The sequence below is a fragment of the Anser cygnoides genome, chromosome 13, assembly GCF_040182565.1.
Source record: "Anser cygnoides isolate HZ-2024a breed goose chromosome 13, Taihu_goose_T2T_genome, whole genome shotgun sequence".
Classification (NCBI taxonomy): Eukaryota; Metazoa; Chordata; class Aves; order Anseriformes; family Anatidae; genus Anser; species Anser cygnoides.
The window spans coordinates 13,206,310-13,224,356 of NC_089885.1; the positions used below are offsets into that span (position 1 = coordinate 13,206,310).

At 39.0% G+C, this 18,047-nt stretch overlaps 1 protein-coding gene across 1 annotated transcript; it reads left to right on the forward strand.

Moving 5' to 3' along the window:
- Positions 1–1,174: 1,174 nt before the first annotated feature.
- Positions 1,175–17,763, forward strand: IL13RA1 (interleukin 13 receptor subunit alpha 1). The gene is given in 12 exon segments (XM_048075648.2): positions 1,175–1,306; positions 1,309–1,390; positions 1,393–1,515; positions 5,020–5,177; positions 7,000–7,135; positions 8,340–8,460; positions 10,703–10,887; positions 11,283–11,434; positions 12,664–12,796; positions 13,199–13,295; positions 13,788–13,872; positions 15,284–17,763. Coding segments are annotated over 12 exon segments (1,527 nt in total). The 5' UTR covers positions 1,175–1,189; the 3' UTR covers positions 15,422–17,763.
- Positions 17,764–18,047: the final 284 nt, after the last annotated feature.

Below are 18,047 nucleotides of genomic sequence, written 5' to 3' on the forward strand. Positions count from 1 at the left end.
AGCATTAACACAGGATATTCCCCACCCTATTATAAAAAGATCTGCTTCCCTTTTTCTAAAATGAGTCTCTAAAAAGCAGATGAACTCTTGCAAAACTCCTTGAAGAGCTGAGTAAATACCAAACAGTGCAGTTGACTTAGGAATAGGTAATTTTCACTAATTAATTTCAGTTTGCCCTGAAATTTAGCCAAAGTTTCCTTTCTGCTTCTTCTGTGCTTTTTTATATCTGTATTTATGTGACAACTAGGAGCAAGCTTGCTAGCTGCCACAAAAATCTAGGTTCAGAAGAAAACACCTTATCCCAATTTTTTTCTTGTCCTGGAATGTGTCAAAAGATCACTCGTGTGATATTCCACCTCTGTGGAAATCTGGGAAAACTGCTGCCATATTACACCAGTAGAAATGAGAGCAATGGTGCAAGCGACCATATTGTGCTTGCAAAAGAGCTGAAGCAGAGGAAGTTTGGGGATGTTTGTAGAAAGACGATTCAGTAGTAGTAGATCAGACAATGAACAGTATGTGCGTTTAGTACAGATGAGAACTCTAGCAATGGCATGAATTTGCAGAAGGGATTGGGAAGAAGGGAGTTCTGCTGGGCAGGGAGTTGAATAACTAGGTGTAACATCAAGAGAACTACTAGGGGACTTGCTAACATTTTCCTGGTGAGAGGATATTAATGTCTTGGGCACATTTCGATAATAGTAGGTGACAAGTATAGATCTGGTCATAAAAGGAAAATTACTTTGACCCTCAAAACGAGATCTTGTAGAGTTTATGGCCATACTGCTCCAGGGATCTTCTCCTTGAGCACGGCATGAGGGCAAGTGGCAGGGTGTTGGGGGAGAGTGCAGTCGACATACGTTGGGGTGCCACTGGAGCGGGGGAAACAGCCTGGAGCCTCAGGGTGCCTGTGGTCCCCAGACAGCGATGCGCAGACAGCGCTCGGGAGCCTGGAGCGCGGACGAAGTTCTGGCTTGGTGGCAAGGCTGTAGCGGGACTTGGGGAAGGCCCCTGGGAAGCACAAAAGGCGCCGGGGACAAGAAAAGTGGCTCGGTGGCGGGGCTGCTTGAGGAACCGATGGGCAGCAAAGACCGCCAGCACGGGCAGGGGGGGCGCGGGGGGGACTCAAGGGGCGGCACCGGAGGGAGGTGGGGGGCAGTGGAAGGGCTAGGGCCCGGCCCCGCAGGGGATGCCCCCCCCCCGGCGGGGCAGACACAGCCCGCACCCTCGGGTGCGGGGCAGCAGAGCCGGGCCGGGGGCGGCCCAGGTAGCAGGGGCGGGGCGGCCGCCACCGCCCTGCCGAGGCCGCTCCCCGCTCGGCTCGGGTTACCTGGGCGGGCCGCGCCGCGGCTCTTCCCGTCTGGCCCGGCCCCCGCTACGGGAAGTGGGAGTCAGGGGCGCGCTCGGACGGCCGGGACGGCGGAGCCATGGATCCCGCCGGTCCCTTCGGAGCTGCGCTGCGGGGCCGGCTGCTCCTCGCCGTCTGCTGGGCGGTGACAGCGGTGGCGGCGGCAGGTGAGGAGCGGGCCGGGCCGGGGTGGGTGGGGGGGGTGGCGGTGGGACCCCCGGCCGGCTGCGAGCAGCGCGCCGGGCTCGCTCCGCTCTGCTGCCGGCTCCGCCGCCGGCTCCGCCGCCGGCACCGCGGCTCCGCCGCCGGCCGCTTCGCCCGCGGGGTCGGGGCCGGGGTGGCCTCGCTGCCGGCCCCAGCCCGTAACCGGCTCGGGGGCCCCGCGGGGCGAAGCGCCCGGCGGCGGAGCGGCGGTGCCGGCAGCGCCGTGCGGGGATCTGCCCCTGCCGAGCGGCTGCGGGGCTGGCGCGGGCGGCCGGGCCGGCGCGGAGACGTTCGTGTCCGCGTACCGAAGCCCAGTGCTTTCGTTTCGTGGTGGAGATCGCCTAAGCTTTGGCGAGATCAGTGCTCGGAGCGTCCTCGGCGTCTTACGAGACAGGGGGAAGGGGATGCGTACAACTCCGCTCGTCTTTCTCTGTAAAGGCAGCGTTTGACAGGGGCGGCGAATACCTTTTAAGCTCTTGTCTTCGGTTCCCGGGGCTGTCTGTGTCTTAAAAATCCAAGCAGAAGCCCACCGCCTTCTCCGTGCGTGTGTCTTGGGGCAGATTCCTGGAAATCAGGAAAGCTGTCGCTGACAGCGCTGAAGAAGCTGGGTTTGTTGTTTACTGGAGCTCTGTGCACAAAGTTTCCCTTACTGTACGCCTTGTACCTTGCGTTTGCCATTAGTTTTGGTTTCCTCACTTTTGCGAGCACGACGACTTAGGAGGAGGAAAAGAAGAGTGAATGCGTGAGAGGGTTTAATAGGAAATGGGGGGTGAAGCCTTGCTCTATCTTTGCCGCTGTTAATGCACCAGCACAGTAACAAGCGTTAAAGAATTGCTGTTTTTTTAACCGGCTGTCATTCAATTTTATAGGATGAAATCAGTCTTAAGAAAATATAGGAGGACAAAATGCAAGTAGAAAGTATTTTATGATATTTTACAGTACTTCATACAAACCATTCATTGATGTTTCCATCTTATTGCTCTTTAAAATAAAACGTTTCATTTCTTTTTTTTTTTTAAATGCGGGATTGTTTCTGCTAATCTCTGCTACAATTACTGCCACGCTTTTTTAGAAACCATTACCGTGTTGTTTTTTTTTAAGAGTAAAATAATAATGTCCTTCATGTGTTTTGTAATTTGTCTTTGAGATGTTTTCCTGCAGTGCTGTACCAATGAGATTTTAATAGCAAAAGTATTAGACTGTATGTATATCTTCATATTTTTAAAAAATGGGACTGGCCAAGCCTATGAATAAAAGAAAACTTTCATCTGAATATAACATTAATCTACACAATTCCTAAACTTGTGCTTTAACCTAAAACTTTTCAGATTTATACTTCTTATGCTAATGTGATTTATTCATTTATTTATAAATCTTGAATATTCACAGTTCGTACTTTGGGCAGTTAGAAATCTGCACGCTCCATTACTTCTCATCAGACGCGTTAAAAGGAAATGTGCAGAACTTCAGAATGTCAGTCAGAGAGAAAACTATACATTTTTTAAATGATTTGTGGCTTTTGTAGGTAATAACAAAAAAGTTGGTCATGAGAAGAGAATGTTTGGAGCTATGTAGTTATTTTGAATAAATATGTGCTTTTTTTTTGTTTTTTGTTTGTTTGATTGATTGATTGCTTACATGTTTTAAAGGACTTGGGCAAGAACACTCAGTACTTGCAAAGTCAGGCCCTGATGCTGTTGACTAGAGAGTTTGCTAGTGGAACAGATAATAGGTAAAGATGTTCTGGCTAGCTGACTAGGTTTAGTTTTCAAAGAGGAGGCTATTTTTGTAAGTTCATTGGCTCTGAAGAGCTACATGTTCTCTTCTCTGCTTCTGTGGTCAGCATTTAAAAACAAAAAATCCTGTAAGTTTCAAGCATTCAGAAAAGCTAGGAATAGTCAGACTAAATGAGCAAATCCTAGTAACTATTCTCGTTTCTTTGTGAACATAGTCACACGCATACACGGACACACAAATGGTGATAGCGTCCGATATCTGCTATTGCCTGTTCTTTAGCTATGTCTATGAAACCTCCAAGTGTTTCATGAATTTTCTTCAAGTTTTAGCAGATCTGGCTCCAGGGAACGCAAGATAATTGTGTCACAGACACTTACGAAAAAATCTTGCTGAAAGAACCTTTTTCGCCTTTTCATCCACCTTCTTCCTTGTGCTAGGAGAAGCCAATGTGGTGGCACAGTGAACTGGATGGGAGATTGCATCTCTGCAAACTATTTGCTGTTTCCATACACGCTTCCCCAAAAGTTGGAGGGGTTTTGAGACAGGTTTCCTGGGATGAGCAAGACCTGCAGTGCTGTTGATATCAATTGGGAGTGTTTATGAAACTGCTGCATAACAGGGATACTCTCTTTCCACAGACAAGTGGGTGGTGGTGCTTCAGTGGTGATACTTGTAAATGCGGTCGAGAAGCAGTCTCATTTGGCCTCTTAATTAATATCTTTTAATAGTACACAGAGGGGAGGGAGGGGGGAAGCTTAATCACTTTCAATTTCTTAGGGAATTACCAATTGCGAACTTTCTCTGGAATTTGACTTAGACTCATACTTTAATCTTTCATGGCAATTTCCTACTTTCTGTCTCATTTCTATTCTTCCTTTTCTAATCTGACCTTCGAGCTGTGTGACTGGATATTGAGTAGACTGTGACTCAGTGCACAAATGTGAGAAAGGTTCAAGGCACAAATGGATTTATCCCATCAAGTATTTCTGAGTCATGGCTCTTCCTCGGCTTCTGTCTTGTCTTTGGGGAGGTGAAAAAAATTACCAGTGAAGTGCGCCAGCAGTAAATTACTGTTTTTTCTCACACTGATTTTGCTCACTGTGCATGAGCATAGCGTTAAAAGTTTAATAGGTGAGTAATTGAAAAAGTGTTGTGGTTTTTTGGTTGTTTTTCTAATATTCTCGTTTTTGCTTATATTGGGCTAAATCGTGGTTGTAACTTACAACTGCTACTTGTGAGTTTTGTTGTTTGTCTTTTTGTAAAGTGCTCTTTTTAAAACTGTATCAAAGGCTAATTACTAGTAGAATAAAGCATTAACTGCTTCTCATAATTTAAATGTATTTACTAAAAAAATGTATTTACTAGAAATTGGCATGAATGATGCAAACTCACAGCAAGAAAGAACTGAAAAACAAGGGCATTTAGATTCATCTTCCCTCTGCCAACATAAATTTCATTAAGACAAGCACTATATTGTTGCATGCTGCAATTTCCTATAAAACGTTAAAACATGTTTTTTTGTGTGTGTTTCTTATAATTATTTAAATAATTAATGGACTCTGTTGGAAGAGTACAAACACTTTGGACAGTAACTTATCTGATACCAAGTAGGAACAGACAGAGTTGAGAATTCGTGTTCTTTCCTTTTGGAGAGTTAAAAAAAAAAATCTATCAGTGATGAAATGTGGACCAACAGGATTGTTATACTGACAATTTCTCCTTTCTTTTAGGAGCAAAAGTTCTTCCACCTCCATCCAACTTAAATTATTCATTTGTCCAAATCTGTACATTGAACTGGACATGGAATCCCCCAGAGAACATCAGCAGTAGCTGTGACCTGGAATATTCCAGTGACATAGTGATTGATGAGGTCCCTCAGGACCAAAGAGTAAGTTCCTCACATCTTGAAGCTGTGCTGTGCTCCAGTGAATATATTATTGTGTTAAAACTGTGCGTATATGTTTTTATATATATATAATATATATATATATAAAATATAGTTTTAATATAACCCTTAATTCTCATCATGGGATCAAAACCTCAAAAATGAGTCATACCAGCATGTGGAACATGAAGACTAGAAAAATCTCTCTGCTGCTCTCTGATAATCGAGCTACAACTGATAATGTAGAAGTACAATAGTAATAATGTGAAAAGACTTGTTTCCATCTTTTGGTTTTTACAGCCTTTCAGGAAAATACACAATATACACACACAGAGCAGCCTACATGTATAAGATGTAAATGTGAATTTGCAAAGGTCAACCTGCTTCACTATGAGCTCAATTCAAGAAAGAGGTTTGCACGTTAATCTTGGTGCAATTGTGATTTGACTGTTTAGAGGCTTTTGGAAGTAATGCCAAGTATTAATGTATTCCCATGTTTGCTTTGTCCCAGCACCTGTGCTTACATTTATTCCTGGGTGTTGTGTTAGGAATACGACATGGAACAAATTTTTTTTCCTGAAAAAGAAACTGTGCCTCTAAGGATGCCTCCTGAAATAGTTCTTTGTTGTTGAGCACTTCTTGTAGTTTTATGGCCCGATATAATGGCCTCTTCACTGTGACTGCTGTATTCTTTCTGATAGCTACGGGATATCCTGGACTTGAAGTAAGACTGCAGTTTCACAAACAGTTGAGCAGATTTAATGGCTGGACACTGCTAAAAGGGTGATATTTCATTTTTGACATCCCCTCCTCTAATGATCTTCATCAGACCTTTATATGAGCCAGTTGTACTTGCCAACTCAGCAGAAACCTATTTACCTCTTTAATAGGTTCATTAACAAGTTGAAAGTCTGCTTGGTTTATAAGTGGAATGAATTTGTAGAAAGGTTTACCAAATGTTAAGGTCAACAGCAGTGAAAGAGCTGTTAGACAGTTTCATGTAACAGGATAAACGAGAGTGTGCTTTGTCTTGTTGTTGTCTTGCATTACAGTTGGTAGAATGTAGTTTGTTAATAGCTGTTAGATTTCCTTGCGCTTTTATTAGTGCCAATATTATTATTTCTATACACACAATGCATAAGAGTGGTTATACCATTCTTTGATCATAACAATTTTTTTTTCTATCTTGTTTCCAGTCAAGTAAAAGGCATCACCCTAGCCAAAAATGATCAAGAAAGTGCATGAGAAAAGGTTTAGCCTTTTGCTTGCACAAACACATACTTTTTTGCAAAAATAGAAGTTCGTGGACTTCTTGGTCCTGCTGTGATGTCACTGTACTTAATAGCCGTTTGTGGATTTTTTTTTCTTTGCTTCTTATATCCTTGTAGACTCTTTTTATTATTTCAGATGTTCTTTCTGTATGTGTGCACATGTGAATGTGCAGTGTGAAGGTTGACTCTGTAAGCTTCTTTCTGTATAACTGTAGTATAACCAGGTGTATTTTGCATTACTCGTGCAGACTTACTCTAGGACCATTTTCCTCCACCTTATACTAGTTCCTTGGTCTCTCACTCCAGTTAGTAATAAATACGACCAATAGCCACAAAGAGAGGTTTTCCTTTGGTGACTTCTGAGCATGCCTGATAAGGAAAAAGAAAAGTTAAGTGACACTGAGACTTCCACGTTATCAGACGTTCATTTCATTTGTCTTTGAATTGCAGCTTTTTTGATGGACTCTAATGTACTTTTATTTTAACAGTAATTTCCATGTATTTGATACGATATACCAAATGCTATGGTTTTCTTTTTCCCCATCTAAACCTAGCAGTGGAGTAAGAGTCTCTTTCGCGTGACGGATACGTTCCTGAATGAGGAAATGCGTTTCAAAGTGAGAAGTGAATGCAAGCATGATAATGCCAGTGAACCAAGTCGATGGGTGGAGACTTCTGTTCTACCAAAAGGTAACGTGCAAAAAGGCAAGACTTGAGACAGACGTGCCTCTCTTGGACTGAGGAGATGTAGTTTTATCTGTGCTATTTTAACAAAATATCTTAGAACTATATCAGAGCAAAATGTCTGAGAGATACCGGAGGCAATGGAAAGGTCAGTTGACAAAGCTTAGTAAAATGACTTTGGTACGTTTAAACCAAAGTACTCTTCTGACACTTAAAATGTTACTGGCAAGCTTTTAAAATTTCAGTGCACTTCCAAGACATCCTGATTCCCATCATTAATCTTGTTTCTGCCATCCCGTGGTTGTGAGATGAGAGAACTTATGTTGATTAAGTCTGCTGACTTATCACTAAAATCTAAATATATTTTCTATGATTTCTCTATACAAGCAAGACTACTTAAACTACACTTGTAAACGTTGGAGGGATGAATCTAGCAAATTTAACAAGTCTGTGAATAAAAAAGGGACTTAATTACTGTAAGGTTCTCTCTTTTTCGAAAGGTAGCTGAGTGAATAGTAAAATGAGTAGAGAAAAATATTTTCTGTTTCTTGTTGTCCAGGAATGAAGGCTACATAGCAAAAGTTATGAAGCAGGCACTAAGCAAAATTGTGTTTTGATTTTATGTTCTATAACTTGTGTTTTCAATATGTTGAAGAAGTCAAATGTCTAGAGGTATATGGGTGTCAATTAAAAATTCAACTTAACCCCAGTGTTGCTTGTGTCCTTATTTAAGAGCTACAGGTATTTCCGTATTTAGAATACTGAGAAGCTAATACTCTGTCTGGAGAAGATAACTATAATTAAATACTATTTTTATGGAGATGTCTGTAATAACTATAACAAAGCTTAGCACTGTCCCTATAAGTGGTAATTACTTTAATTCTTTTTTAAAGTATCAGTAGTTTAATAGAAACAAAATATTGTTTCTGACTCACCACCTTGTGCTTAGTGTCAGATAACTGAGTAGTAATTCAAACATCGTGGAAACTTTGAGATTCAGTGTTACAGTAAGCTGACATTTAGAAGCTGTCCTGGTGAGATTTCAATAAACAACTGGATTTATAGTGCTGAGACTGCAGGCTTGAGAGGTAACCCATCTTTGCCTTTCGAGCATCGTTAGTTACGTAAAAAGGGATGTTTTACTTTTGGAAACTGAGATAAGAATTTGCTGGCAAAACAAACGTTGATGTCTTTCAATTTTCTTTTGTAGGTATTCCAGGGACTGCTGCTGTTGGTTTGAACTGTGTTTGGCACAATTTGGAGTACATGGTTTGTAAGTGGCATCCTGGAGAGAATGCAAGTAGTGATACCAATTATACTTTATTCTACTGGTTCGTATTAAGTTCTTGTTGCCAACCCTGTTAGTGTTAATCTGTAGTTTTACATTACTTTAGATTTACTACTTTATTTCCTGTTGCTTTGAGAGATTCCAAAAGCACTGCATACAAGTTAGTGTTGGGTCCTGTCCAACAGAAAATTTAGCAACTGAAGAAGTTGCCACTACTGAGTCTGTTTGGGAAGCTGATATGTTTATTATATGAAAGATTTGCTGCTTCTGTAGTTATTTTTAAAAATAACTGCTATTTCTTTTCTGCTTTTTTCTAATTGTGGATTCAAACAAGGAAAAAGAAGAACTGCACTAGAACAGTATATTCATTCCTTTCTTTAAAGCCCAATAAGCATGGGCCATTTAAGTCAGAATCACTCACTAATGCATATATCATCTCTTAAATCATTGGAAAATGGCATGGAAGCATTAACATCTAGTAGTTTTGTTTGTATCTTCTATGTCATAAATAACTTATTTGCAATGAAAGTAATGAACATCTTTTTATCATCATCCATGCTTGCAAGCTGACTGCCATAAATAGACTCTTGTTCCAAAGGAACAGAGTTGTGGTGTGAGCAAAAACTTGGCAGCAAGATCTGTGCGCACTAATCTATGCATACTTCTGCATGTTGATGGGGCTTGTGAAATGCCAAGTTGTATTAGTTTCCGTAGAAATATTGAAATTTTATTTTTGTAAGTCCCCTGTAGTTTTTAAATCAGCTTTGTGTCTTATCTGAATGGACTAAAGTCTTTCCCTCTTCAGTGTCAGTCTCACAGACTGTTGTATTTAATGCAATTTGACAGCAAACAGCAGAAGACTTCCTGTGTTAGTTAAATGCTTGGAGGACTGTTCTCTAATGGTCTAATCTGTTACTCACAGGAGGCTTTTTTGTTTATTACAAGAACAGTAAAAAGTTGAAGACCTGAATTTGTAGGTATATGGATACTTACTGGAATAGTGCTTTAGATGAGAACTCAATGCTTCAATCTTACCCCGTAATATAAAAGATGTAGCTGCAGCGGCATCAGAGTGATTTGATTACTGCTGCTTAACTGAATTTATGGCAAAAATAATTGAAAGTCAAACACCTTTTCTCCATTTCAGTCCAACGTTTTGCTTAACAAAAAGAAAAAGATACTTTAAAATTTTAAGGCTGAAAACTAAGGAAACACTTGATTTTTGGACTGAAAGATGCTTTTTCTATAATGCAGGAGAGGTCAGGGGTTTGTTTGTTTGTTTGTTTTTTACTAAGTAATGACTGAAAAATGACCTGAAAAAATACTGCTTGGTTTTGTTTTGTTTTGTTATTTTTCTTTAATGTTTTCTTCTAAAATGTATCTCTTCATCCGAAGTGAATGTGATTTATAACACTCGCATAGAACAAACAAATCCTGACAGTGCATAGGAATAATTGCTGAAACGGGGACTTACTAGAGCAGGTTGGTGTCCCTACATAGTGCTGTCTGCTCTGAATGCTTCCCGTCTTCACCAGACCTGGAGTAGAGAGATGAGAAGGACAGATACAAAAGGGGGCCTAAAAACAGGACAGGCAGTTTTGGCTTTGGTGTCCCCTATATAGAGCGATGTGAAATAGGGGAACTTTACTCCTATTGTGCTCCTAAATGGAGCCCTGGTTACTGGTTTGAGAGATTGATTCCCTAATTTTCTACAGAGGAAAAGCTACTGGAATATTTTCAGTGGAACCTAGGGAAGACAGAAACAAGGAAGAAGGTAGACATAGCTTCTCTGTTATTGGAAGTGAATAGTGACGTTTTGAAAAGCAAATGCATGCAGTAGGTGAAATTTGACCATGTGAAGCAAGAGCAGCAATACCTTAGGCATTGCTAAAGGGTGTTGGTGATTTCATCCTGTCACAAGTGGAATTCTGTTGATGGGAAGTGATCCAGATTGGTTTGATTTTTATTTTTTTTCCTTGAAGTTGTTTTCCCACGGGGAAAATGTGAACTCAAGCAGAAAGCAACTGTTATCTTTGCTTGGATATATAAACACTGTGACCTGTCTCTCTTTCTGATATTGGACACTTTATGAAAATAATATTCTTCCTAAAGTTTGATATAAATGAGAAGCATCTTACTTTGTTTAGCTTTAGTTTTATATATGTTATAGTACAATACAAGATCAGTCTTTAGAATTCGTAACAAGCTTAAAAAATAAGGTTACTCCCCGCTATCCTATTCTTCTGAAGTTCTTTAAAAATGTATATATATTTTTATTCCTGTAGGTTTGATGGTTTGAAAAATCCTAAGAAATGCAAAAACTATTCTATGAGCCAAGGAAGCTTTGAATGCACATTCGGTCTTACCTTCCCAAGGTTTACCAATACTTACCCAGCTATCAGTATTTTGATTAGAGATGATTCAGAAGAAATTAGGCCTGTGTGTGCAAGTAAAAATCCTACCACCCTTGGTAAGTTTAATGCCACGTAGCCTGGAAAAAAAAAAAAAAAAGTGGGGGTGGGGAATGAAGCTTGCTGATATACCAATGTGCTTGAGAAGCTTGCTGCTTGCAAGCTGTGCATCAGACAACATGGTATGTTTTCTTCTACTGATCTTTTGATTTAGAAATTATGTAGATAATCTATAGGGTTTTTTGGGAGGTGGGTGTTTTTTGTTGTCATTTGTTTTTAGCTCTTTTCTACTCCTACTGTTCCATTGTTTTTATTCCTTCTTTATTTTTTTGGTGCTAGCTTTTTTCCTCTTTCTGTTGCTAAACTGTGTATGCGTAATATGCAATACAGGACTTCTAACCACATGTGTAACCAGTGAAATATAATTTTTAATTATTTCTATTTTATATTTCAGTAAAACCTGCTACACCAAAAATAGTTGAAGTATCATATGTTAATGGTGGAATATATCTACAGTGGAGTGAATCAGACACCTTTCCAGCAAACTGTCTCTATTATGAATTGAGATATCACAATGGTGATCTGACCGTTGCTCAAACAATTCGAGTAAGTTTTCATTACTTACAGTTAACATTTTTTTTTCCTGTGCATCTTCTATAATTTGTATTGATGTTCACAGTAAATTTGCTGTTTGAAAATGAATGATTGCATATGCTGCATGTGAATGTGTCTGTCTGTTGTACTAGCTGAAAGTGTTGTGTGGATTGAATAGGTTTTTCTTCCATATAATAGTTTTCTGGTAGTAATATCTATCCAACATAATCCGTGTTTGTCTTCCAAATCTTTACCATCTATTATGGCAAAGCAATAACATGTGAAGAGTCTCTGATAAAGAAGTATTTATTAAACCAAATAGCACTTACCTGGGAATATACTGCCGTGTGTATAACCTGTTTACTTCTCTTTGGTATGGAACTTTGGTCTGTTCTTGTTTTATTTGCATGCTATTGGTCTGTTCTCTGTCAGATGACTGACTTGTCCTTGGATGACACGACTCGAATACCATAAAGCAAAATTAGTTGCTGATGCACAGAAAGTGATACAGAAAGTCAAGGGGATGAAAAGACTGAGGGTAGGAGGCAGGGGTGGGGAAAAAAAAAAAGTGTGTGCTCTTAGATATGCCAATTTTGATATACATATAAAAGACATTGGTTTTAGTGTCTGGATGTACTCATGCCTGAATATGCGTAATCAGCCTGATGGCTGTCTGATCAGAATGGTAAACAATATGGTAAATCTAAAAGAAAAGTGTCAGTCTTCTCCTGCAGAGCTTCTAGTTTTGTGTACTACCTAAAATTTAGCAAACCTGAATTACATCAACATTCAGAAAACTGGCCTCTTGGATAAAAAATAAGTGAAGTTCCATCTTAGCCGTCTGTAGAGGCATCACAGAAAACTTTTGTATGGTCAGAATTAGATCAACATTGTTACCCTGACTGAGGGAGGGGAAGGCAGTGTAAATCACAGATGTTTCTCAAAAACAAAACAAAAAGCTCTGCTCCAGGCATAGTCTTATTTTAATCATTTATGCCAAATGATGTATAATAAGTATAGCACTGAGTCAGTTCAAATCTTAGCTTTGGAATCTCTATTTAGGCAGTATTTGCTGGTTAAATGCTATTATATCCTTTTTTTTTAAGAAGTTTGGTATTCACAAATAGATCTTCCATCTAAACATTAAGAATACATTAGCTACATGATGAAAATGGGCTTGTAAATGACTGAGAATATGTTAGTAATCAGACAACTTCAATAACCTTTTCTTTGTATCCTAGGTTACATCTAATCGTACGTCAATTCCTAGTGTTGATTTTAATAGCAAGTATACCTTCCAAGTAAGAGCACAACCAAAGCCTGAGTGTTACAGCAGCAAGCTCTGCAGTGAATGGAGTGAAGAAAAGAGTATTGGTGAGAACAGTTGTTCCTTGAATTTGAACTTCATTTTTCATCTGTTAGTAATCTCATGCTTTTGTCTGCTAAGTAAATGGGAGTTCAAGGTCATCTTCTTATGTACGAGCAAGGGATTTCTGTTACTACATGCATTACTATATATGTTGATGGGGTTGCCATCCATTTAGCTGTGCAATAAGTTCTTTCTAGAGCTGTTGATTTTTCAGACCCAACTCTGTTTTTCATTGTCTTATCAACTGTATCTACATTATAACATCATATTTTGAAAAATGAGTTCTTGCCTACAAAAGTTAGTGTATTTGAAAAACATTGTCTCTGAATTAGAGACTTGATTTATTGTCATTATTCCCAGAAAGCCTCCCAAGACATCCCTAAACTTCAACAATTTTTGTCTTTCAGGTGTGAATCCAGATTCTACGTTCTATTTTGTTTTAATAGTCACCATTCCATTAATAGTAGCAGTATCTACAATAGTCCTACTAGTTTACCTTAAAAGGTAGGTAATTATATTGCTTTATTGTCAATACATTATTTCTGATTAATTTTTTGACTTCCATTGTAATGCATCTCTTCTAGATAACTGCCCATGATGTTACATGTTTCAACGGTAGCTGTTTTCTGAGTAACATGCATTGAATAAGAAAAATGGCAATGAAATCATAACTCAGTCATTAGGGTTATAGACCAAATACATGCTCTGTTTCCACTTTGGTAACATTGCTTATATTTGCTTACAGTTAGATTTATGTAGCGTGGACATTGCATTCCCTCTCTTTAAGCAATGAAATCCAAATACAAAATTAAGCAAATATATATATTTTATGGGATTAAAAAAATAGGCTACAGTTGCACGGAGGATAAAGGCTAGCCAGTGGTATCAAAGCTGATTCCACACATTTTCTAGACTGCACTCAGGAATTACTTTGAAATAGTGATTTTTAAATTAATATATCTTTCTTCTAAAGCTTTTCTTTTTAATTTTCTGAAGGCTTAAGATATTAATTCTTCCACCAATCCCGGACCCTAGAGAAATACTTAAGCGCATGTTTGGAGAGCAGAATGACAATCCTCAGGTTAGTACAAAGCTGTTTGGACACCTTGTCTATTGAGCTGGAATCTGTAAGCTTCCAGTTTTCTTTTTCATACTAAAAAATAACAATATATGTAAGTATATCATATGCAGACTAAGTATTTACAATGGAAAGAGTTGTACTGAAACAATTACCCAAATCAGAGAGGTTTTTTTCCTTAAATTGTTTATATTTTTCTAGATACATTAATAGAATTTCATTATTCTGCTATTTCACAGCCTGCTAGGCCCTCAAATTTGGTTTGGGTCTTTTGCAACTGCACTAAAATTTTCGTGAACATTCAGGTCTTTGCTCATTCCTCATATTTATGATGCTGAATAAAGCTACTCATATTTGACTTCCAGAAACTTCCACTTTTAGCACTTCTACTTTTATTGCAATCAGTTAGCTATGAGGTAAATAAAGACGTAATTTTTCACCGACGAAAGAACAAAACTATGGGTATAATATAGCTGCTTCTAGCTTTGCTTGATGGAAGTCTTGTTGTGAATCCTTATTTCAGGAAACATAATACTGATTATAGAAATTCTTCTGCAGTTTTTGTGTCTGGGTTTCTAAACAGAACTAACTCAGCAGATTTAAAAAATCCTAAGGGAAGTGCACTGACAAGCCCTAATTCAAACCTGGACACGAGGCAATGTATGTTGTTCTCTGAACACAATCCTTGTGTGGAAAGGACCTTTTGACTTACCGTGGCATCTCAAAATTGATGCTACCTGTGAAACCTTTGTAGAGGATAGTGGCTATCTAGGCTTATGGCACTGCATGCGTAGTGGATGTTTTCAACTGAGGTGGAGTCCAAGATATAGTAGTCCCTTCTTCTGTAGGGGTATACAGAGCTCCCCTAATAGGAAGCTAGAACTATGTGGAAAGCATGGGTCTGGCCTCCTAGTTTACTACTTTTTTGGATAAATGTTGCAGCATGTGTTGATCATTGTGGGACTAAGATGGAGCTCCTGGCCATCAGGATCATAACTGCTGTAGTTGTTGCACTTTGTCTTACAAGTGCTTTACCACAAGTAACACTGTTCTTGCCTCAGAGTATTATCTTGATCTTCTCTATATGTTCAGGGTCTTTGAAAACTGGGCTAAGTGCATACATTTTCACTCATCTGCCTTCCTGCCTGGCCTTCACACATTAGCTGTAGTTGGGATTACTCTGTTAAGGTAGAGGCCAACCTTCAGTTCTTCCTTGTCACCAGAAAGCATAACTCTTCTGTCAGCTGGGACTAAGTTATGCCCCTGAGAAAAATGATTTCTTGCCCAGCTATCTTTGCTTTTTCACCATAATACATACTGTATGTTGTGAAACTGGTCTTACTTTTGGGGGGTTGAAAAAAAACAATACTTACTATGAAGAAATTCTGTTTAAAATGTTGTTCTTCTCTTTCAGAGCTGTGCAAAGGATGATTCTATGAATGCTTATGACAGGTTAATCAAGGAAGAAGAAATTCATTCTTTAATTTTAACAGAAACTCCAGAATCCTCTAATTCTGAAAAAGAAAACCGACAAACTCTGCTTTCCCAATGATAGATAAGGAAAGACTTTCATTCTTGCTACTTTACCTCAGGTGACAATGTAGATGTGAAGAGGCCTGCAAGACATTCACCACCAACTTCTACCTTATGGAGTCCTTTCTGAGCCTTATTACTTTAATGCTCAGAAGATGAGTTGCTAATGTTGGCCGTTCCTCCATCTCTGCTAGAAAAATTCATCTTGGATCATTTGAGATGAATATGTACATAAATTTCATCTAACTGCATTGCAGCATCTCTTGTTCTAGCTCCAACCAGCTTTGCCTTTTTACTTGTCACTTGCACTTGTGTTTGAGCCTCACATTAGACTGTAAACGTTGGCTTTTCTTGGTTTCGTTGTTTTTAGGGTTTTGCTTTGCTTTATATTTTTGGAGCAGGCACTGTGACTTTGAAGTATTTGGCTCTGTTTTGCAGCAGGTGAGACAAGAATTGCTTGCAGTAGGTGAGCTGTCTCTGTTAATACACAGAACTGTTGCCAGATAGGATGCCAGAGCAATGGACCATTTGTGAATGGCTTTATTTTGAGTGCTCCAGAGGATTTTTTTTTTTTCCAGAGGACATTAACGGACTGACATTCATAAGCTTTTAGTTGATGTGTTTCAGCTGTGGGCTGATTAAACCCAGTAAGAGGATTGCTTTTTCTTTAAAAACACGTGTGGAAAGCCTCCTCACCTTACAGCTGGTATTCAGACTATTCATAGAGAAGGCTTGTATTTTTTTATTCTTTCAAGTGCCTGTTTTCAGATCTGAGGCCTTCGTGAGCTTCTTGGGCTAATCACACTTTAAAATTATAAAAAGAATTCTTTACCTCTGTTGTGCAGCAGCTGATACCACTGTATTGACTGTCACCAGACTGTGATTCCGCTTTGGCCATATTGGCCTGAAAGTATCTGATTTTTAGAAGCTGAGTCATCCTGAGTCTGTCCAGCAAAATAACCAGGATGGATGCATATGTCCAAGGAGCTGTGTACAAATTGCTTAATAAGATGCTAAACCACAGCAGCTGATGAATTCAACGACTTTAAGATTCATCCTTACTGCTACGCTGATGGATTTGTGGAAAGAAAATATGACAACCTTGGCCTGCTTTCTTGGGGACGAATTTTATTGTTTCTGTAGTGATGATGCTTTAATTTTAGCTTCTTCTCTAGGGAATTAGCAGTTAAAAAAAAAAAAGTGCTTATTTGACTTCTAAAAAATTTTCTTGGATATTTGCTGCTGCAGCTTGATGAATTCTTTTTTTTAAATCATGAATTGATTTGTTTTCATGTAATGGTTTTGTTTTGAGGTTTCTTTACCCAGCAGAGTCCAACAGAAGTTTTTTGATACAACTGTGACACTTCTCTGCTCTGAGTTCTGAGCATTGGTTTCTAACTTGTGCTGCAAGGGTGTTAACAGAAGTACCTTGATTGTACTGGAGGCAGAAAGTAATGAGGAGAAAGGGACCCATGCAGCTGTTTACTGTTGAGGAACTTGTTCCTCCTAGCTCCCTCAATAGCTAAAAGTGCTAGTTAGTCATTGAGACACAGATTCTTAATAGACTGGGAAAAGATCTCGGATGTTCATTTGGAAACAAATTCTGTAGCCACTGAATGTTGTAAAATTCAGCCTTCTCCTCAAACTCAATTCAATCAGAATCCTGAAATGAAATACTAATTTTTAGAACATGTTGTTCTGTGGGAAGTAGAACTAATGGAGTTGTTTTTTTTTAGTTACAAATTTACATTCTTTACCCTTCTGTGTATTTCTTCCCTCAAAAAATCCAGTTCTTTCCTCAGTCCCCACTGGACCTCTCAAATATGCAGTTTCTTCCACATCTCTTATCTACCTCTGGTTTCTGGTGGTTGAAAGGGGAGGAGAAATGTAGCAGAACTAGCAGACCACATAAGAGCTTAAATCTTTTACAAGCAGGCTAAAAGAAAAAACACTATAAAAATTGGTTAATGAGACAAAACAAGAAGTCTCAGGGATTTCAGTGAGATATAATGAAACTCAGGTTATATAAAGTCAGCTAGCAGCACTATTTGATATTCCAGAGGTAAAGGAACAGTGTGGGGGAAAGGGTTATTCATTTCCTTCATCAGCTTCACTCCCACTCCACCGCAACATTCACATCACTATGGAGAGATAACTATTTCTCAAATCTACCTCATCTCGAATGTTGCTCATTGTAGATCACTAGACAAACAGAAAAGTATGATTTCAATATCAGTAAGCATAACAGCTTAAAGTTTAGTGGCTTTCAGTACAGTAATCTAGGAAGATGATCCTTGGTACTTTACCCTAAGTTCATTTGACTTTGTTTTGATGTTTATAGTAAAGCCAAAGCTTTTTTTTTTTTAAAAAAAAAAAAAAAAAACTTCATAAAGCAAAAAGAGGGAAAAACAGATGAAGTACTAGGCCAAGAGGAAGGCTTAAATGCAAAGGATGGTTTAATCAGAATAGAAATGTTTGGGTAATACTTTGTTTTCTGAGTAATAGTAATTGACACACTTCCTAAGGATGGATTGCTTGAGCCTGTGTTTTGGCATACAAAGTAACTGTTCAAGTTTATTTTAATCTTGTCTTGTTTATGGTTAGTTTTTTCTAAGTTTTGCTATCATATGTTTGCTCTTTGTTGC